The 22766-nt window shown below is 41.5% G+C and overlaps 1 protein-coding gene across 7 annotated transcripts; it reads right to left on the reverse strand.

Moving 5' to 3' along the window:
• Nucleotides 1-1396: 1396 nt before the first annotated feature.
• On the reverse strand, nt 1397-22766 carry LOC137868175 (disintegrin and metalloproteinase domain-containing protein 23). 7 transcript variants are annotated; one of them, XM_068704764.1, is made up of 27 exons: nt 22535-22766; nt 21591-21844; nt 21038-21114; nt 17599-17662; nt 16496-16578; nt 16296-16359; nt 15696-15768; nt 15423-15493; nt 15176-15241; nt 14934-15002; nt 13841-14007; nt 13313-13397; nt 13135-13222; nt 12244-12295; nt 10914-11013; nt 10759-10830; nt 10576-10662; nt 10408-10488; nt 10245-10295; nt 10074-10137; nt 9831-9936; nt 8410-8529; nt 8070-8238; nt 6594-6705; nt 5169-5259; nt 4175-4383; nt 1397-3252 (listed from the first exon to the last, which is right to left on the reverse strand). In XM_068704764.1, the coding sequence occupies exons 1-26, from the start codon at nt 22608-22610 to the stop codon at nt 4260-4262; spliced, it is 2466 nt and encodes an 821-aa protein (XP_068560865.1). In that variant the 5' UTR covers nt 22611-22766; the 3' UTR covers nt 1397-3252; nt 4175-4259. The 7 variants fall into 7 exon arrangements, with proteins under 7 accessions (XP_068560865.1, XP_068560866.1, XP_068560869.1 ...); XM_068704765.1 differs by having other exon boundaries at nt 21591-21808; nt 22535-22765; XM_068704768.1 differs by lacking the exons at nt 4175-4383; nt 5169-5259 and adding an exon at nt 6061-6151.

Below are 22766 nucleotides of genomic sequence, written 5' to 3' on the forward strand. Positions count from 1 at the left end.
CAAGGTTACAGATCAGTGATACCCAACCAAGGGAACTATGTGAACAAGCTTGTAACTTTTAATCAAAAATCAGATTCTTTCAAAGAAGTCCTTAATCTTTTGTACTGATGATAACCAGGAGAGTTTTATGCTGATCCAAGCAGTGAAATGTTACATTGTTGTTAAACTCTAAACTAATACCATGGGATGTTTTTGTTTTTTTCTGAACTTTACATGCTCATGTAGTCAGAAATATCCAATATTATGGACACAGTTTTAAGATTTCAAACCAAGTTTTCAAAGTCACCAGAATGTACCAATATCAACTTTAACCATTTAAATATATCTGTCACTGTGTAATACACTCAAAATAATTGCTTGAACATTTGTAAAGTTGACCTCACGTGTCTACTTAACATGATATTAACTCTTACACTCTCAAGCTCCCCAAGGAGGTACATTTTTGCCTGATCTCCAGATTGAAGAGAAGCTTGTTCTGTGGACCATGAAAACTGGTCCAATAACACCACAGTACCTGAGGACTTAAAGGAATGAGGGGACCCTAAGAAAGGAGAAAAACATCTGTTTTGCAGTTTGCTGTCGGAAACAATAATAAGACTTGCACGGGGGAGTTTTGGAGGAACAGTGGACCTGTGAGCGAGCAGCTGAAAAATCGGACTATTCAGTGGCTCCAATGTGAACAAAAGAAATGGACGAGATTTTTTAGTGACAGTAAAACATTTTTGATAGACAATAAGATTGCATCTGGTGAAAAAGACATCCACTCTGTGTGTATAATTTCAATTCTTTGGTCACAAGTCAAATCTCAAGTTTCTGATGTTTGCAATTAATATTCTATCATCTGCTGCAGGAAAGCAATGACAAACAGTGCCTTATTCATTCATTGTGAACTGTGGACCCAGACTGGGGATATTGGCGAGCGGTGGAAAGAGCACTTTTAAGTAACTTCTGAACCCGACCAACACATCCTTCGTGGAGGAGGCAGAGTTTGAAGACAATCTCATCATCTAACTCTCCGCAAGAAAGCAAATAATTCTATTTCCCAAAATGTCAAATGAGTTTATTGCATTTTTTATGCTTTACAAAATAACTTGCTTTGTGAATATGTGATTGTTAAAAGGCCTCTAAGTAATAACACTGACTCAGACTATGAACACTGTGAAGTTGTTGTAATAAATGCAGCGGTCAAATATATATATATATATATATATTTAAGTGTTTTCTACACTAATCCATAATGTTTATATGTAACAAAACATATTGAAGTTAATTGTAAAATCAGCTTCACTGAGTGGCTCTCTTACATTTTCAGTCACATTCAGTCATATATCGGTGATACTAAAGGAGATCAAATAAAAACATGATGATTCGGCAGGGAAAACACAGAAACGCTCAATTAAAATTTGTCAGTAGTTTATTCATCGGTCCAAATGTACATGATGCAGTGAGAGAGGGACACCGGATGATGAGTAACATGGAGGATTACAACGATGCCAGTGCTATGGCAGCACCTGGAACACACCAACTATCAGCTGGACTGGAAATAATAGCCCTGCACAAGAAAACTGTTCAGGCCTCGATATGTACAGGCACCACACAGTGTTTGTGTACGTGCGTGTGCATGTGTGAGATTAAAAATATCAGACCTGATGAAAAACACACAAAAAAATATTTTCTGTTCCACAAATGTAAAAGGGTGCTCTTTCACTTTTCATTGGAAATATTAATTCATTCTTTTTTTTCTATTTGTCCATTCATAGTTTGAGTACATTGAAGAGAAGTGAAACCAGAAGTAGGAGTGGCCAAATACAAAAGATTAGCTGATTAGCAGAACGTTTTTGTAATTCCATGTCTACGTTGATATTAAATATACCCATACGTTTGTGCAATATCTCTCTTTGCATAGTAAATAAAAGTTAAATGTTTTTGTTGTTGACATGCACCTATCTTTTGTAGCATATTTTTCTTGCAGATTTTGGGGACTCCCATATAGAATTATAAGCCCACTATAGTGAATGCATGCAGCGTTACCGGTAGAGCTGAACTTGGTTTCTACTAAGAGTTTATGAGAGCAAAAGGTTAAGCCAGTATAGTGGGTGTTGATGAGGACTGTTACGTGAGACCTGGCTGGACAGGTGAGCGCCTGCATGGACAGACATTATGCCCTCAGCAGTAGGAGAGGCACCACTGGCTGCAGACAGAGGGGAAAGTGTTCTGTGTGCAACAACATCCATATGTTCAGGTGATTGGTTCTTTGGCTTTTGAGTCACTGTTGAAGATACTCCGGGAGGGGAAAGGGGGGGGCGGGGTGTGTGTCTTGTGACATTAATCTGAGGCGACATCAGTCTGAATCACTCTAGAACTGACATGCTTCTCCTCGACCACCATGGCTACCCTGTCCAATGAATCTAACCTTTGACCTCCGCCCAGACAATGGCAGGAGGCTGTGCAGCAGTGCGATTACAATTTTGGCCCAAATCCCAATTTTTGTCAAGAACATTACCAAAAACACCCGCTATACAACATGCTAAGATAAAAAATACAATAAAAACATAAGCAATTGATGTCCTTTTAAAATATGCTGTTATTCCAAACCTGAACTCTTTACTTATGTACAATTTTGTATGTGTGCATTCACTAGGTGGTCTGCACTGCCCCCATGGGTCCTTACATGCAGCCTCCTTAATCATCTACAGCTCCTAAAACGTGAACCATAGGAGCTTTAACCGTCTTTCCACTGGGTTTGGTTGTTAACGAGGCTATCCCTGCATTAGATAATTCAGTTTTTTTTTTCTTCTTTGTATGTGTTTGCAGTATAGCTTTTGTAGCCATGCAGAGCCCTGCAGAGAGGGCTCTTCATGCCCGGGGGGCCAGCAAGCAGCACGCTTTTGTGCGGATAGTCATGCCAGGTGAGAGAGTGGTGTGGATTCCGCCTGAACGCCTGTGCACTGGCACTAAAGGATGGAAGAGGAGCTCTGTCACTCTAGAGATCAGAGTGGGGGTAGGGGTTTGTTATATGGGTGAGGTGGAGTTGAAAAGGCTGCATTTCTAACGTCACTACGATGGAATTTGTTAAAATGTCCACTATGTCTTTTTCAAGTAAATCTAATGTCAAAGATCAGCAGCAATAAGTGCAGTCCAGCTGTCAGGTAGCCAACTAAGGAAGCCTTGAAGGAGTCCATCTGTGATTGCCATCTCTCCTTGGGTTAAATGGCTGAAGCGTTGGGGTCGTATCGCCGTTTCTTCACATTTCTTACATGGAGACAAGAAACAGGAGTCAGTGTTTGCTATAATCACATCTGTAACACAGCTAGTGCAACCTGGACAAGCAACCACACTCATCTCCTCAGTTTACAATAGTAGACTCATTAGTAAAATGCCACTAACAATTCATTAGCTATTGTTATGTTCAAGAGCAGAAAACAAAAAATATTCTCCATGGTTATATAATTATTCGAGGACTTCCAAGAAGTGATAAAAGGCAGGTCCCTGTTGAGCCAGTTTGGCCTTGACTGTAAAGAGGCAGTCAGAGGTATTTATATTCACAAATCTTTACATCCTAATTCAAGATGATTGGCAGTATGGTAAACATAATGAAGACCATTTCTATTTAGGATCTATTCCACTTAAGTCTTCATATTTTCTTTTGTGTCACAATTTGTGACACTGAGCATCGGAAAGAAATTACCTAAATGAAAACTTTCACCCAGTTTCAAATGAGCTAATAAATTAATTTTGAAGGTCTATGAATATAAATGTCCTCTTTTGCCCTCTTGCAGGCAACTTCCGACCGGCTTGTGCGTGCAACATCAGTTTACAAGGTGAAGAAGTGTAGGAGACATGTCTCATTACCAGTTTGGATGGGAAAGACATTAGTTCCACTCAAAACATAACAATCTGGGAGGAAAGAGCTAACACAAAATATATTCTACAGAAGAGGGAAAGAGGAGACAACCACATATACAACAACCACAGCAGCAGCAGCAACAATAACTACTACCACAACAGTGGGACAACAACAATACGACAACAGGAGTGATGCATAACCTCCCCGTACTGTGGCTTGTTGTGGGGCTTCTATCACTCTGTCATGCACCTGTTCCAATAGCAGGCCGGTTGAAGGTGGCACTATTGTTGTGCGTGGTTCATGCAGTGCAATGCGCCGTGTCTGTACCAGGTCTGTGAAGCAGGCAGCAATGGCAGCTGGTGTGGGCGGGGTCCGAGAGTCCTGCTCTGCTCTAGGGCGGAGCCTGGCCATCTTAGGTGGGTGTGGCCAGCCATGGCACAAAGGCTGCGGCCAACAAAAAGGGTCCTGGCTTCTGTCTCTGTCTCTCTGTCGCTCTCACCACTCCATTTAAAGTCTCACCCTCAAACAGTAACGGACTGAGAAAAAGATCATGGAGGTGATGAGAGCATGACAACCCTGGACCAAATCAATCTGGGTTTGGCTCAGCCTTTGTGCAATGAACTGACCTCCTCCAAATCAACAAGTTAACATGCAGAAATGTTTCTTATGCTGTTTTTCTTTCATTCTTTTTTTGTTTGTTTTGGTGAAGACCATGATGCTTTGCTACCTGGCATGCTTTGGTGGCAGCAGAATTGTATTTCTCAGTTATCTTTTAGGCCTATTTAAATTAAGATGTGTAACACCCCTGTTGCTCAAGACAGCAGGCTACTTAGCAGTAGACTGGAACATATTAAACTATTGTACAATGAAGTACATTTACTTGCTACACAGAGATGTTAGCGGCCTATCTTTGAATTTCAGAGGGGAGATAAAATTTCAACTTATCAATACAAGCATACACACATTATTAAGCTATTAAAATGATTGTTTCCCCTCTGTTGTCAGGACTTAACATGCATGTCAAGCGTAAGCTCTGCTCGTCCAATCAGTTTGAGGTTCTGCTACAGATCAACAGACAAGCCCCACATGGTGCCCAGTGTCTCTCCAAATCACCCTTTACACATCCATCCACGCATCCTCCTCTATAAAAACCAGGACTGCACACTGAATGAAGTTGAGCAGTTAAGATATGTGTTAAGCATGCGCTTGTGTATTGTCCACCCTGGGGTCCATATTCTGTAGCAGGACCTCAAACCCTGGTGTCTAGAAGCAGCAGGGATGCTAGAGTTACAGCAGGAGAGGCATGCGGCGTGTTGCTTACTTAAAGCCCCATCCAGTCCCCCCCAGCACTATGGCAGCCACAAGGATGGCTCCGGCGATGGAGCCTATTATTAGATTGGTGGCACTAGGACCTGTAAAGGGTTATGGGGAAAAAGACATGAGTTTCTATACTCACTTACTGTATAAATAACATGGAACTGTACAATGACGATTTCACATGGAACAGAAAACATAACCATAAGTACTGTTACAGTAAAATGACTGAATCTGAGTTTGCATGCCCCCTTTAGTGTGTAACATGAGGATAATGAAGTAGAGGCCCTGGGAATCTTTTCATTTATCTGGTGTCAGCTGAGGTAGTGATTATCAATGGTTTGTCCATTTAGGTTGTGCAGAAGACTAGACCCTGGGTATCCATCACTACAAAGGTTTACTCAAACAGAGATTGACAGGTGATATGTGTATGTGGTTTGCAGTATGAGCAGTAGAAATGTTTTTAGGGGTCCCAGTCACCACACAGCCTACCACTGACTGACAAGCCAGGTCATTAACTGGACATTTCTCAGGACTGTTTTCCATCTAAATGCCCCACATGCCCCAGAAAGGAGAGGATCACAGGAGCAACCACATAACGACTAAGAATTAGAGAAAGAAAAGGGACAACAGGAAGAAGAGGTAGGATGAAGAAAGAGGCTTGTAGTAATGGGGAACAACAGGAGGTGGCAGGAGAGGAGGAGGGGGAGGAGTCCATCAATCAATCACACAACACTGAATACATCCAATCACATGACAATTATATGGTCATCACCAACACACAAGAAAACACAAAGCCACCGGGACGCACACACGGGCTCAGGCCGGCTCACGAGACCGCCCGCACACTGAGGCACCACTATGAGAGGAAGAGCCGTGAAAGGGTTAAAGATGCTTACTCTATTCCCCACCCTGTGCCTCCAAAAATCACCCCCAGGGCCAGAATGGTCCCTGCTACTGCCCCTATCAGCCTGTTAGTGGCCACGCTCACTGTGCAGAGGGAAAAGGAGCATTATTACCACCCTGTCAAACACAAACAGCAGGCTTCTGCTTCAGAGTCATGGATGAAGTGACACGGTTCCCTCTGTGACGCTTGCCGCCCCCTTAACCACGTCACCCGTCCCCCCTATGGTCAAAGTGTCAGGTGTACAACTTGAACTGTGTGTTCATTTCATCTTCTAAAAACGTGACAAATGTAACACTGTTGCTTTATTCTCCTGCAGTCGCCATCTTACATGGAAAGTCTTTATGACCCCAGTACACCTGTGAAACTGTGTGCTGACTCAGATCTAACAGTGCGACTGACAATGACAACAACGTATATACAGTATATAAGTCAGCGTGAAATCTTGGCTAAATCAAATCAGTGTACATAAACCTGTGTGTTATTCATTCTATCAGACAGCAGATGTTGAAAGAGGTGGAAACCGACCCTTGGGTCCTTCGTCCTGAGTGGCCTCAGGCTCTTTAGGCGGGTCAGGCATGCTACAGTCTGTCCCCGCCCAGGTGGTGTCACAGGTACACGTGGCTTCATTGTTGCACACCTGTACAGATCAGACAAAAATAGATGAGGTGACAAGGGGAACGCAAGAGCTGTAAATAAAGTTGCTGACACACTGGGATACTTTTTGGGAACCATCTGGATTGTTCATCCACAGTTAACAAAGGCTCCCACGTAGACACTTGCTACACTGTAAAAAGTTGATAAAGATAAAGACACATTTCTGGAAACTGATCCAGAGATTAATTCTATTACAGCTCTACAATGGCATTTTGAGCCAGGCCAGCTGCTTAGTTAAGACAGATATAAATATGCAAACAACAGCAGAGCCAGTCTCCAGGCAGAACTTAATCTAATTGATTGAATTACACAACAATGGCTGGATGAACCACAATGTACTGAAACCCAATAGGCCTTTTCTCACAGCGGACATCTTGACTTGTCATAGGAATAGCACAGGTGTTACTAATAACATTAACAATGGCTCTGTTCTATAAGTGTCCCAGTAAGTCATGACAGTAAGCCAGCATGCACAAAACCAGAACCCTGAAACTGAAGCAGCTAAATGGAATTCAGTCATCGTTAATTTCAGTATTTCCACCTGTGCTTTTCCTACCGTGACTGTATCACCTGTGAAAAACACCTTAAGAAGTTACAGACCTTTCTCACAGAGGAAAGTTTTGACTTGTTAACATGCTGCATTAATTGTACCAACAATAAACTCAAAAAAGCATGGACCATTGCTACTATTGACCATAAATATGGAGTAAGCTATCCATATATGAAATGCAGCTTCTGTAAATGAATCTACTTCTACCTACACAGGTGATTTCACTTATGTTGCATGATTAGACCTCTGCATGTGCAGACAATTTACACCTTTCAGCTCCTAATAGTTTGTTGAGTTTGGTGATGTCACAAAAGATGGAAGCCGAATCAGTCAGAGTAATTGAAAACACCTGTGTGCCTGAAAGAAATATCTCAAGACTTACTGCGCCTTTTTGAAGTTATTTTTAAGCCGACTGTAGCATTGCTTTTAATGAATATTACCTGAAATATAATTCTATTACTATCTATGGAATTTAATGTGTTTTAATTTCTTTGTCTAAATACTGTAATGTAAAACACTTTGAGCTCCATTTAATAATGAAAGGTAGAATACAAAAAAGTGTATTATTGATGACTACATGTCATGTACGTGTGCCAGTGCCAGGGTGCTGGTATTACAGTGCATGATGGTTCACTGGACACGACAACAAAAAACAGTTACCTTACAGCGAGTGGGCTGCATTTGCCCAGCCTGCATGCAGGACCAGTCTAACATTTATAAGTGATGAAGTGAATGAAGCCTTGCAAGACCACAGAGAGCAAAGTGTAGATTGTGGGTTAGTGGACAGCAGGACTCACCCCATGGGCAGAGCACACCTGTCCATTAGGTCCACTAGGGCAGGTGCTCATGTTGAGTGACTGGATTGGCAGACACTTGTGGTCAAGGCACATCATTGACGGCCCACAGGGAGTCCCATCCTCCACGTAGCCTAAATCAGTCTCATCATCCAAAAGGACATGGCCCCCACTGTGAAGAGAGGTTGGAGGGACAGAAAGGGGGAGAACGATACGGAAAGAGGGGGAGGGAGCACAAACTCATACATGGAAGATTAAACCAGAAGAATGGGACTACAGACGACAGAGAAAAGTTTCCAGGACATGGGCAGCTCATTATATATGGTAGTATACATGTCTTTACCTGCAGTCTACCATTCTGCCTTGAGGGTTGAAGGTGGCTAGGGTGATTTCTCCTTTCATCATGCCGATGCGTGGGTTGCGGCCGATGTTGGTACACAAAAGGTAACCACAGAACACATCACTGAAAAATACAGCAGAGAGAAGTCTGTGCAGATGCCAATCATCCACTTAATACACATTTTGCCATGTCAGGTCTTCATTCTTCTAAAAACTTTAACTTTATTACACATATTTAACTCATCCAAAGCATTTTAGGAGCAGTGGGTTGCTGTAAAGTACCCAGGGAGCAACTTGAGGTTCAGTGTCCCGCTCAAGGACACTTATGACATACGGAGAGTATGAGCCAACATTTTGGTGAAAGGACGACCCGCTCATCCCACTGAGCCCTCATCACTTTTAAATCCTGTCTTAATTCATTTAATTGTATTTAATAATTGTATTTATACAATATATATTTCTCTGAAGAGCACTTTGGTGAGCGTTCAATAAATATATTGTCTATAACAGTAAGCCATTAAAAGAATGCTTCACCCTTAAAATTACCATTTGTATATCAATTACTCACACCATGTTAACTTGACTTCTTAGAAAACTTTTCTTTTCTTACAGGCCTCCACGGTGAACTAAATATCCGAAAACAGATTAAATCCTTGATGAATTGAAATTAAACCCAGGTTTAACAACAGCAAAACTATACAAAACATACATTTTCCCACCCTCACACAACTCACGCAGTATAAGTCTCATTTATCCATTACTTCCTAAACACATGGATTTTTGCCAAAATCAAACTCCTCCGCCACTTCGATTGGACACTTGGAGACTTGGATTATACTGCAGAGAGTTCGTAAACTGATTTTGATATAGTTTTGCTGTTGTTTATCTGGGCTCCATTTACTTCAGTTCATCAAGGATTTACTCCATTTTTGGATTATCCGATCCTTTTGGTGGCATGAGAGCAAAACAAAGTGTTCTTTAAGAATTCAATGTAACATGCATTGAGTAATTGATATACAAATGGTTATTTCAATGGTGAAGTATTCCTTTAAATTTGTTGTGAGTTGTGAAAATCATCTTATGTTGAAAAGTGGCCCTGGATTTCAACATGGATGTATTTAGAGAACCTTGCTGCCAAAACACAATACTGCAAACAAAAAAACAGATGCAAAAAGTCAAAGGCTGGGCTTGCAAGCTCAAGGAAAGATGTTATGATTTTGAGAAAGCTGCAAAACAGTACAAACAATGTGTCCTCTGATGCCCTCTATTGGTTGGCTTCAAAACATCATTAATCTCCTTTGATGTCAGGAATAAAAGAAAATAAGGAAAAAACATCCCTGCCTCTATGTAGGAATATAAAGTGCTGTCCTGCTGGTATGTATGAAATACCAGAGTTAATCTAATTTGTCTTTCTTTGAAACTCACTGTTTGCTACACTGGATCCATTTGTCTCCATCTTTTCCACAGTTGCCCTTCTCTGTGCCCTCTGTGTTCAGCTTCTCATAGCAGAACTTCTCCGAACCTCCAGCCTCTGAGGGAAAGAGGAAGAGGCGTGAACTGCACAGCGCTGACTACAGAGAGTCTCTTTTCATACAGTATCTCTGTATGATGACACTCTGACACTGCACTGATACGAGCTAATGTGAGTCAAAGAAATGTTCATCTTACTTGACCCCCAGATGTATTTACACTGGTTTTCTCTGGTCTTGCACTCTCCGCTGTAGCAGCGTCCCTTCAGGAAGAGAAATAACAAGATGGTGAATATATTCTCAGTCAGCTGCTCCCAAATTGCTATTCTGATGCAGGACTGCTTCGTTTCTGATGTCACCAGGTGCCTACCTGGTTTACCTGGCAGAAGTAACCATCTTGTTTATGAAGATTGGGAGGGCACTGCAAACAGTCACAAAATATCACTTCATGTTAGCCGTGCACATTATATTAAACGTTGAAAGAATGAGCATTTAGAAACCAAAACAAACGTAGCAGTTCAACACAAGGACACCTGTCCAGAGTCCCCAGAGCAGGTCTCTGAGATATCACAGTCGTTCACAGCATAGCGGCAACTGTAACCTCGTGGATAAAACTGCCAAGAAAAGGAGAGAAGGTAAAAGTCAGAGGTATAAATAAATAATTAGTGCTGTAAAACTTAAAGAAAAGACCAAACTCATACCAGACATGTGTTATTGCAGCACGGGCCATCACTGCAGTGTGCCCCGTTGGCGAGGGAGCACTTCTTGCAACATTCCTTGTAGCACTCCTGAAAACAAACGGGAAAAAAAAAAGCTTCATCCATCCGAACAAACAGACGACAACAAACAGATCTGACTTTCTGGAGTAAAGAAAAAAGACGCACTGCTCTCGCTCCGCAGTCGCACTCCTCTCCCACTTCCACAAATCCATTACCGCATTCTGTGGACTCGAACAGCTAACAGAAGAAGACAGGAGAGTGTAAAGGATGGAGCAGACGTGTGATTCATGGCAGCTGGAGTAGAGTTGTGAGAGTCTAACCTTGGTCGGTCTGTTAAACAGACACGAGCCTCCACCTTTCAAAAGGAACTCCTTGTAGTCTGAGATGCTGCATTTGGAGAATCTTCGTGAGTGCTGGACCCTGAAGAGAGAGAATACCAGGTGATAATCAACCAAAACTGTCAGTGCCGACCAATCATGATGGAAGCATGGTTCAAAATGCTGTCGGGTGCCATGTGTGTGATGAGCAGCTTTAGAAATTAGAGCATCTTTTGCACACACACACTGCTTACCTGTTCATTCCACATACAATGTATTACCTGTCTCATAATCCTACCGTCCAAAGTTTGAAAGTATGATAAAAAACCAGTGGGAACGAAATGTCCTGGAATTATTTGTTACTATATTACATATTAGTCACTACTTCCCAGAAATATATAACAATAATTCCAATTAACATAATAATTTAATTATTGCAATTTGGATCTGGATAAGATGTTCCCATTATGAAACGGTGAGCGTCCCGCTGTAGCTAACGGGAGGGACAGTGTTTGCTAAAGCCTTTTGTGAACTCTACAAAAACAGATTATTGAACAAACTATCGTGGAAACAATCACACGTTTACTTAATAAGTGTATAACGTCTGCTGACAGCCAGCAATCAGATACTTTTGTGAACTAACATTACTGCCTAAGACAGAAAAGAGAACATATTTAAGACATTTATAAATGTAATTTAACTATTTGTATTATCTTCTAAAGAAACTAAATAGAATTAGACTTTTTAAAACCTGCAGATGTCCTGTGAGAATACTGTCAGAATATCTCGAGAACAAGGTCAAAACATGGATCAGTTTACATTAAAATGTTGTCAAATTAAGATCTTTGTCCATTAATTTACACAAGTGCTATCTTGAACTGTTGATGCAAAAATAGCAATGGGAGCAGATGAAAACACTAAACGGTATGTGGGAAGGAACAATGAATTAGTATGATTTTTAAAAAAGCAGCAATGAAATGCCTTCATGTACGGGGACTGTGAAAGAGATATTGCTGCTCTTTTGAGTAAAAAGTTATGTATGATGTGTATCTTGTCAATTTCATCACATAACAGTAGTTGATTAAAGCATACTGACCACATTTGTACCTGGTATTAACATGCACTGATCAGTTTATTATTTTACTGACAAAATTTTTGGTTAGAAATTGAGTAAAACAAAAGGGTTGACACTTGACAGAGATTCTGAATAATCAGTTAGGTCAAAACAGAACATTTCTCTCCCAGAGCGGTGATTACATCTTTGGGTGACCATAAACAAGCGTCTGTAATTGTTCCACTGTATGTGTGTCTCAGGGGGTATGTTGGACATTACCCAGTGTCCTCCATTATGCAGCCAGTCCACGAGTCAACACAACCACATTCCTCTGCAAACAGGAAAGAGAGGACAGAAAAACCACAGAAGCAGACAGTGAGAGCGATGCACTGACAGAAATAGACACACTTACAAGGTTTTTATGTAGAGACAAGCATTCAAATACATTATGTGAACATGATTTCTACTTTGTCGTCTCTGTGAGACTTGATCAGTGGATTTAGAACCTGATCTCCAGCTGAATAATTATATTTTTTTACCGACATACTCAGAATCTCCTCTCAAGCTTGGCCAGTTTTGGAACCATAAAAATAATCTCTCTGATGGTTGAGCTTCAAACATGGCAGCTGTTCTACTCTGACTCTGCCTCATTAAGCACTGTGATCTTGAAACTAATGGCATAAATCATCCCACTTCAAGCCTGACTGAAAGTCTACTTTTGCACCACTTTTGTCAAAAGAAAATCAGTGCATCTCTCCATCTGTAAGAGTTGACAAGAGACAGTTTGGTCCAGTCAAAAGGCATGTTTTTGTTCTATAGTCACTACATCCTGCTTTACATTTAGGTTTCTAAAGATCAAATCTGAGGAAACCCCACTTTTTAGAATGTAGATTACAAAAAAATATACTGTCTTACATTCAGGCCATTTACGTACTTATTGGATCACAAAACACAAAACAATATATTATGCTACTTACGCCTATAGGTTTCTAGCCTTGCCAACAGTTATGGTTTATTTGCTGAATTTTCTGCATGGCTGAATACAACTAGGGGTAAGAGAAAAATATGTTTTTTGTACTTTTAGTGATCTCAACATTGAGATTTTGGCTCTTAATAGCCTGCCCTTCATTTATACTAGCTGAGAGATAACAACATGTGTATCATGTGTACTTCTCCTGGAGGCTGGGTCCCACTGGATACCCAGGTTCTGAGCCAGGCTCTGGGATAGAGAGCCTGCCATGGACCAGCTGTTGCCGTACTGTGGACACAGCAGAGACCAGGGATTATTCACCTGCAGACACTCTCTGTGATGCAGAGCGATGCTCAGTGTTACAACAGCAAATCTCACCTCATTGACCCCTACTCCTCGGCTCACAGAACACATGCCTCCAAAGTATGCCGCGCTGCTTCTGCGATAGTGGAAGGTCACATTTCTACAAGAACGATGGAAGACAAAGAGTTAGACATGAACAACAACAAAAAACATCACATAGGAAGACATTTATGTAAATATTCACTTCTGAAGACACAGTGGTGTTTCATTCCCATGAACTTACATAGACATACAGAGAGAATACAATGAGAACAAGGAGCCAAAGCTTGGAACAGGCTGCATAGGAATCCTCTCAAACTAGATTTTGGTTTGTTATTTTATGCAGTCTGTATTATCTGTGTACTTCTACTGCTAGCATCTTTATATTCAAACTAAATACACTAAGTTTACATTCACCTGCTTTATGCAAATAAAATAGAAAATGCTGAAAATTCCAAGAAAATTATTGCAAATAAAGCTTTAATACTGGCTTAAAATCTATATTAATAAAGAAGATGCACCAAAGGGTGATGCAAACACATTATATTTAAATTAAGAACGTACGAGAAGAGGTGCACAGCGTCGGCATGATGCTTGATGCTCTGCTGCCGGTACTTGGAGAAATCCCGCAGCATCTCCAGCGGCCTCACGCTGATGGGGATCTGATCCTTGTCTGTCCAGATCTCCACAGCAACGAGCACCACTCGTGTATGTAGTTGCTCTTTGAAGATCTGCCATTGAAGCGCGCAGTGAATGGGAGGAATAAAGAAAGGCAGAGAGAGAGAGCGAGAGGCAGAGCGAGAGAGCAGCAACAGCACAAGGAGAGGAGAACAACACTGGGTGTGAATTTGAATCTGTACTGTCTGAGGAGGACAGATGAGGGGATGCAGGACACTGGGGAAAAGGAGGAACAGGGGAGTGTTAATAATATACATGACGAGTGCAAACACCAGCACAATACCATAAGGACTAACAATAAGACAGCTATGGGGCCGACTCAGGTTTAAAGCGATGTACTCCATTATGACACATGAGGAGGACTTCAGCTGTACAGAGCAATTAATCAATAGGTTCACACTGTAAGGACATATTTGGCAGTTACCATTGTCTCAATGCCTGTGTGTTGTACTTATGCAACATCGAGGCTACCTTATCATGGGTGAAATGTTATATTCTGCTGTACTCAAACAACAAATGTGCTCCACCTTCACCAGCTGCAACATTGGAATGCTACTCAGGCCCAAGTGTTAAAGCATCAGTAATAATATTCCAATAATTATCTGAATGGCACCTTTCTGCCCAACAAGTACATTTACTTTAATACTTTCAGTACATTTTGCAGTTAATATTTTTGCACTTTTCCTTAAGTGAAATCTGATATGTAGGACTTTTACTTGTAACAGAGTGGTATTGCTACTTTTACTTATGTTAAATGTATGAGTACTTCTTCCAGCCATGTGAGGCTCTATATAAGAACAGAGCAGCTTTGAGTTAGCTAAAGGCTAATGTCGGCATGCTAACATGCTCATAATCACAATAACAATGCAAACACGCTACTATAGTTAACTATGTTCACCATATTAGTGTAGTATGTTGGCATGCTAACAATTGCTAGTTAGTACTTAACTAAACAACAGTAACTAAACAGTTTACTCACAGCATCCACAAAATTCACCACCGACTTGGCAAAATTCCTCGTGTGCTGCTTGGTCTTGTGTCGTTTATACTGCAGGCACAAAGAAAAAAGTACAAAGATAAATAAGCTGCAGTGATTTGATGGTGCTCACTCAGTATAGTATGCTAAATTCACTGCTTCCACTTGTGGGGGAAAAAAAGCAGAGTAGGTCTGAAATATTGATGAGGTTTTTTTATATGTATGAGAAACTACTAGTTACATACCATACTGTGGTCACTGACAATCATGATCTCCAAATACTTCATCTCCTCAAATACACTGCGAGGCATCTGCAAAATAATAAACCACCAGCAATTATCAGGAAGAGGACTGTTTTCTTTATAGTTCCATTAAGACCATGCATTTGACATTGACCACACTATCCAATGCAAAGCTATTAAATTCATTGCTTAATAATAACAACTAATGTTTGTTGCATTACTTTTGAGAGAGGTGAGATCAGAGACTTACTGCTCGCTTTTTCCTGCGCTTCAGCCAGGACAAGTCATCCAGCTCTGAGAAGAGCTGCTCCTCCTCCTCAACTATGAACACACACAAGGAAATAGTGACATTTCAACTCACAGATTTACAACTGGGTTGTGTAAACCTCTTTCGTGAGTTCAAGCCCACAGGGTTGTGTTTTTCTAACTTTGTTTTTGTTCCACAGAGAAAAAAAAAAAAATTGAGATAAATTACAGTGAACACGTTAGACTAGAGTAGAGACACAGTGAAGAAAACACTTACCCTGTTCCTCTGAATCATTGTTCCACTGAAGGGAGGATGTTCTTCTTAGTTTGTGAGGCCTTGCAGCTGTATCCTGCAGGGGTGAGGCAAACAAGTGTTAACAGCCAAGAGTGAGATGAGAAGATTGATGCCACATTTACGTTTGTCTGTTAAAAATTAAGCTACAGCCAGCAGCAGGTTAATTTATCATGAAGACCGGAAACACGGGGAAACAGTTAGCCTAGCTCAGTTAGAAGTTAACAAAATCCACCTACCAGCTGTTCTGAAGCACATTAATAAACAAGTTGTATTTCATTTAGAAAATACATATTAAATGGGAAGTGTAAAAACGGCATCTTGTGATTGGGAGGTTATGGGCCTGGTGCAGTGACTTTCTGCTACTAGCCTAGCAACATAAAAAAAATACCTTTAAACAATCTACAAATTGAGTATACTAGAACTTAAGCTAATGTACTAATGTAATGAGTAATTAGGTTATCCTCAGCAGAAAATCTAAAAAGCAGTAAACAGCAGAGGGTGTTGTGCATGTGAGGTGGAGGTGAGCGGGTCACATTCTTTGTGTGATACATATTTTGGTTCTCTACGTCAGGAATAACTTACGATTGAATGAGTCTGTTGTAAGGGCTCAATTAGATACACATAGACTCCATCGTCAAACATCCCACTGCCGGGCAGAGAGAGTAGAAAAGAGAGAGAAGGCAGTCGATACTGAGTCAATAGGAGCTGAGGAGCAGAGATGAGTGCATCCAGAATTATTCTGAACACGGCAAGGATTACACACAATTCTGCTGTTCACTTACTGCAGCCCGTTGCAGGTAGATAAGGCCACATGGGAGTTATCATTCCCTCTCACCTGGCCGTGGTAGTAACAGTGCTCACCGCCCTGAGGGAAGAAGACAGAGTGCTAATGTAGCATCACAGCAAACCCCAGCCATAACTAAAGAAGCATTACTCGCATCACAACACACAGAATGTGCATACACTGACATGATGATGACTCAGATTCACCATTACATTGTGAATGTGTCATATTTTTCACTTAATTATCATGTGTTGGAATTTTCTAACATCTCAGAGGAGATAACAGCTTGTCTCACAGATGCCGATTTGGTACATTTGCAAAGTATTTCAGCAGGGGGTCTTTGCTTGTTAAGATGTGAAGTTAAAACATTGCAAGGTGGGTCCTGGCTGTCAGATCCAGGGTGAGCAGAGGACATTCACCCCCCTCTCTGCCTCTCTCTCTTCACCCATCCCACGCTGCACTGATACTGCAGAGGGCTTTCTCTCTGTCGTCATGTGACCAGAGATCCAGCAGGAGGCTGCAGGAGACCAAAACCCTGCTGATTCAGCTACAGTATGCCCAGCCCTGTGCCTGAATCAGCAGCAGCAGCAGCAGCAGCAGCAGCAGCAGCAGCAGCAGCAGCCGGAACCAGCTCTCATTCCCAACCTGTTTTCTCCCTCCTCTCTTTATCTCCTCTCCTCTTTTTTTCTATGAAAATCATGTACTTTCACATTTTAATCCACCTACCAACCTATCTATCACTATCTATCTGTCTTTCTGTACATCTATCTACCCATCTCTTCTTCCTGTACATTGTGTTCTTTTTCTTAGTCTGCAAAATAAGATTTCCTTGATGTGACAGTTGCAGTGTAAATATGATTACCAATTTGCAAAAGGCTTGATGATATAAGCTGACAAGCAAACTGATTTACATGAAATCAACACTCACATCTGTTCCTGCCTTTTGTTTCAAAGTATATTTCCTAAAGTTAAGACAAAGCATATTTATGCCTTTTGCTTTACCCACAATGTGGGTGACACAATAAAAACAGCACACATCTGTGTGTTACAGCACACAGATGTGTGCTGTAACATTTTAGTCACAACTAACAAAGACGTTACCTTTGACAAAACAGGTTTGCCCGCCTCATAGTGGATCTCAACGTAATCTGAAGACAGCAAGTCACTGTAAAAATAAAGATTGCAGTTGATTAAGGTGGACGGATGTGATGCAGTGACAATAAGAATAAAACACACAAATAGAATCTCTCTGCTTTTGCTTTCTCTGACTCACACATTGTGGTTTTCAACTAGCGGTGAGTAGTGCTTTGGTTGGCGTTTAAACAAGAACACTCATCACCACTGTGCCTGGATAAGTCTGCACAAACACTCCCATGGCATCTCAAAAGTGCAGCGGATATGTTAAATGTTGCCTCCCCTCAGGAAAAATTATGACGCATTTACTCCAATAAATACTGTCACAACAAGATTCACAGCTACTCAATAGTTTTGCAAAGTGGCCTTAAGTTATCATAGAGAAACAGGATTAAAATCAATCATCACGAAACTACAGTTTACAGAAGCTCATCTACTGGACATGGTTCTTCCTCAAATCTCCTAAAGTTAGATCACTGGTTGAGAAACAGCACACATAACAGGAACAGAAACGACGACGCTTAATGTGATGAATGATTGCGAGGCCTCGGTTTCACCTTGAACACCACGGTCCTCCCGGCAGTTCCCGCTGTCTGAGTCAGCGTCCCTCACCGTTTCACACACTCAATCTGTTTGCTGACAGCTGACTTCAAGAGACTGCGATTTCCGCCACAATGGCGCTTTCTTTCCTAGTAACCTTGCACATCAAAAACACATCCTCCACTACACACGCATGTAGTGGTGTTGCAGCTGAGAAAAAAAAAAAAAAGAAAAGATGGAAGTGATGGATCTAGTTTTGTAACACCAGCAGTGTGACATTTTTGAGTGATTCTCGGCGGCACGAGAGCAGGAAGTGCACCATTATGAGAGGAGAGTCCAGGCATGTGAGAGATTCCTGAGTGAGGCGGTATTAATAGCGTGACAGATGAGGCAGGGCGAGGAGAGTGGGCTACGCTTAGGTGTTTGTATGAGTGTGTGTGTGTGTGAGGGCAGCACTGCAGCGCATGGAGGGGTAAAGACACTGTGTCTGTATGTGTGTGTGTGTGTGTGTGTGTGTGTGTGTGTGTGTGTGTGTGTGTGAGAGAGAGCTGTGAAAGTGTGTGGAGATCTTGAGAAGGGAGTCCTGCCCTGAGGTGTCTCAGTTCACAATACAGCAGCAACGGCATCTGGGAAGACAGAGAGGGAGGACCAAAAACAACTGCGGGAGGTTCTATTGTCTGGCGCCAGATCAAATGCAGCTCTAAATCCTGTAGTGACCCTTGTCAGTACTGTTCATACCTCCAACACATGTAAATAATGAGTCTAAAAAAACAGAGATGCTCTCAACAAGCAGCACTAAAACTATTCACTTTTCTCATTCACATTTTTATTCAATATATAATGTGTTTGTTTCAACTGAGAAAAACATGCTTTGCAGTTCGAGGTACAGTAAGAGATTTGCAGATAAAGTAGCACCCATTGGCAGGTTGCAGACCTATCTATATTTAGATCAGTACTGTCGCAGCTACGACACCAAGCAGAATTCAAACCCGTTCTCACAACAAAAAAAGGCACACACTGAAGTTAGCTCATGTATCTCACAGATAACCTACGGTACAAGCAAACAGCTAGGAATCAAGGTCATGCTTTCAAGCCTCTGTGCAGCTGCTGTAAAGAGCTGCTGCTGTATTACATGGTGTTTCCTGAATGTCTGACGATAATGTATAGGACAACGTCTCTTAAACGTGACGCGTGATTGTTTGAGCTGGGAATGACAGGGCAAGAGTGCAATTCCTCCTGTGTCTGTCTCTATGCTACTTTAACATATGCTGCAAACAATGCATGTGCACAAAATACAGAAGCGTGACAATATTTTACCTCTGCTTTCTTTCATTTCCATAAAACCTAACTGAATATATTCAATTTAGAACAGAGTGAAGAAAGACACATTGAATATTGATGATGACTCTCCCATTGGCCTACCTGATACATGAGCATCAACTCTTCAATAAACAGTCAGCTATGTGGTCTCCAAAACACAAAAAGCTCAATAGCAAAATTCATAATACCTGGAGCCTCTCCTATATTATCTGACCTTGTACAGTTGCACAATAAAACAACTATTTACTGCAGGTAACTGCTGAGATCTGCACTTTGTAGGATTCTACAGTGGCGTTGAAATGATGCTCAATTTTAAAGTCCTTGTACACGCGTACATTAAGCTTCTGCACATGCAGAACGGCTACTTTGCAAAGGCAGTAAATCAATATCATTGAGTGTCCGGAGTCTCGTGTCTCCGAATGGGACAGTGATCACAGACCACAGAGTATGCAAGTGTATGGTTGATGCAAACCAATTAAGCCTCATTAAAGATAGAGACTTTGGTTTTCCAAATCCTTGTCTTAAACAGTCTGTCTGTAGTCTGGCGGCTAAACTAACATTGCTTTTAGCACTCTGGAAACTGGGATTCTGGAAACTAGCGCGTTGATCTATTCAATTACAGTTTCCTTAATTACATTACCGTCGACTGACGCTGCATTAATCACTGATCTGACATATAAAACAATGTATCAGTTACAAACAACAGTCATCTACAGACAGATTCACAGTTGTTGTCGATTTGGTGTCAGCTATGACACATATTGCTTACTCAGAGAGTCAGTATGTTGCAGTTTCTGGTCATTTTGACACCCTACAGACTTCCACTGTTGCCTACTATGGCTTAATGATGTTTTAGTAATATCCAATCTTTATTTTAATTAAATATATTCTTTTTAAACCTTTCCTACTTAATACAGCTTAAAGTGCACATTTAGTTTACATTATACCTACATTTAAATTAGTACAATTTAAAAGCCCTGCATTAATAATAATAAAACCCTAAATCACAGCTTCCTTTTAATACTTTACGATAATGTTTTGTACAGTATGCTACAGTATTTTCTATAATATCCATAGGGAGTGTCAGTGTGGCTGTTAGGAAGGTTTCCACAGCTTCTCTTTAGCCCCCGGAGGAATAAAAATACAGACGTTCTGTTATTTTCAACCATCTGCACATCACTGTCAACATGACCTTGACAGCAGATACTCTTGTGAGAGACAGACGACTCACTCACACTGGAAGTTCAACCACAAGTCTAGAGGTTTGTTATGATGAAAGGGAAATTTTGGTTTATTTCAACGTGGTGTACTTCCCGTAAATTGTGACTCTGAGTTGTGTCAACTTTGCACTTGCCACCTCCGTTAAAGATTCGGGTAATTGATAATTCCACAATCTTGTCTCTGAGTCTGACTGAAATGTAAACAAAGAAAGCAGCCCCCTGTAACTGCATAGAGATCAACATCTGGACCACAGGGACTGACTAGCTCCAAAATCTATTGTTTTAGCTTACATGAACTGTAGTTAGATAGGATGAGAAGGACTCACGTGTTCAATGATAGATCCAGAGCAAATCGGTTGCCGAATGCCTCTAACTGGAAACTGGCTTGGGCGAGGTGGACTGCCTGTAAGGTAGAAAAGAGTCGGGACTGCAGATGATGCAAAACCATAACATTATAGCTTTCTACGAACATAAAATCCTCTAGAGTACACCTTAAACATCCTCTACAGCACAAAGATAACAGATGTGGCAGATGAATGGCAGATGGTAATGCACAGTGGGCATACTGGAAGAATAGCTTCCTTCAACATGGTTGGTCTGGCATCGCTCCAGTTCTTAAACGTATAAAGCAGCTGTTAATGTGCTGCATGTGATGGGTGTCTTTGCTTTGTCTGACACTGTGCAGTAACTTTAAAGGCAGCATTAAGGTCTAATACGAGACATAATCTAGATTCAAAACTTCAAAGCCTTGTCCACACAGCATGCTATTATGTGACTAACCATTCCTGCTATTGATCACAAAGGTTTTTCTAGGAAGTAACTTCTCACCACGTCCCAGTATCAATCTCCCACACCCATCCCGCCTCGATGCTGGCTTACCTGCCCCTCTGTGGCTTGGTTCTTGGCCCGGGTGTCCAGATCATGGTAGGTACTCTCCGAGTCCTCGTTTAGGTAGTAGATTAAACGCGAGGGGTAGGTGATCACATGCTCCACTGCATGGTGTGTTGTGTTGTCTGTAGCAGGTGCTGCAGTTGCCTGTTGCTTCAGCAGGGCTGGCACTGCGTCCCTCTCAACCTTGTCCCCTATTCCTTGAGAAACTGCAAGACAATTGCCACCACACAAACATGAAATACCTGACACACACACACACACACACACACACACACACACACACACACACACACACACACACACACACACGCATACATACACACACACACAGCCAGCTGTCATCCTTAATTCATGAAGCGCATTGATAATTCTGAGGCAAGTGGCCATGGCTTTATTGCGATTCTTCTGGACACAGTTCGGAATGATTGGTTACATGCCATCCTACACTGACAACCCCATATGGCTGATTTAGAATACAGAATATAAATAGCTTCATTTCTTTGAAAGGCACTTTTGATAGGCTTATTTCCAAAGTGAAAAACTCTGCACCAGATAGATACATGCAGTGTGCATTATGCAATATAAATCCAAATAGCCTCTGATAACAATAGCATACAATAGCATGCACTTGAAGTAAAAGAGTCCCGGCAACAGTTATTTTAAATTTAATACTCATGCATAATCAAGAGTACTATTTTGTATAAGCTGAACAAAAGGTGCTGAGATGCTGTGGTCTGCATCATGCACCATCACGCCGAAGACGCCGCATATTAAATCAAATATCTTTTCTTTTTTTTTTTAGAGGGGAGGGGGCGATAGTGTGCACCTGCAGTACATCATCAGATATTATTTTAGCCCAACACAGAAAGTGAAAGGTGTTTCTAATTAGATGAAAGTGTCAAAAAAAGCCAGCAGGCTATTGCGATACATACCGGATGACGCTAGTGATGGATGAAGCCAAGGCGAAAGGATGCTCACGAGCAAAGTGGCCAGAAATATCAAATGCATGATTCATATTTGATAACTGAAATATCTCAATATCAACACTTCAACGCAGTATATAGCTCGCGGCCCATCGTGGCGGGGGACGTGCCGTGCAGGGGGGCTCTCTTCATGGATCCAGGAGGCACCGGGCTGCTCGCTGCTGCAGTAGCGGCTGAGGAG

This window comes from Cebidichthys violaceus, unplaced genomic scaffold, assembly GCF_023349555.1.
Source record: "Cebidichthys violaceus isolate CVI_PGR_0920_01 unplaced genomic scaffold, fCebVio1.0.p SCAF_11, whole genome shotgun sequence".
In the NCBI taxonomy this organism is placed as follows: Eukaryota; Metazoa; Chordata; class Actinopteri; order Perciformes; family Stichaeidae; genus Cebidichthys; species Cebidichthys violaceus.

What these genes read in the sequence shown, in the direction of transcription:
- LOC137868175 (XM_068704764.1), bottom strand. Translation starts at nt 22,610, where the DNA reads ATGCATTTGATATTTCTGGCCACTTTGCTCGTGAGCATCCTTTCGCCT. An exon ending in GAGGAGTAGGGGTCAATGAG is followed by an intron (nt 13,223 to 13,312) that starts GTGAGATTTGCT and finishes CTGTGTCCACAG; the next exon opens with TACGGCAACAGCTGGTCCAT. An exon ending in GCTCTGGGGACTCTGGACAG is followed by an intron (nt 10,296 to 10,407) that starts GTGTCCTTGTGT and finishes GACTGTTTGCAG; the next exon opens with TGCCCTCCCAATCTTCATAA.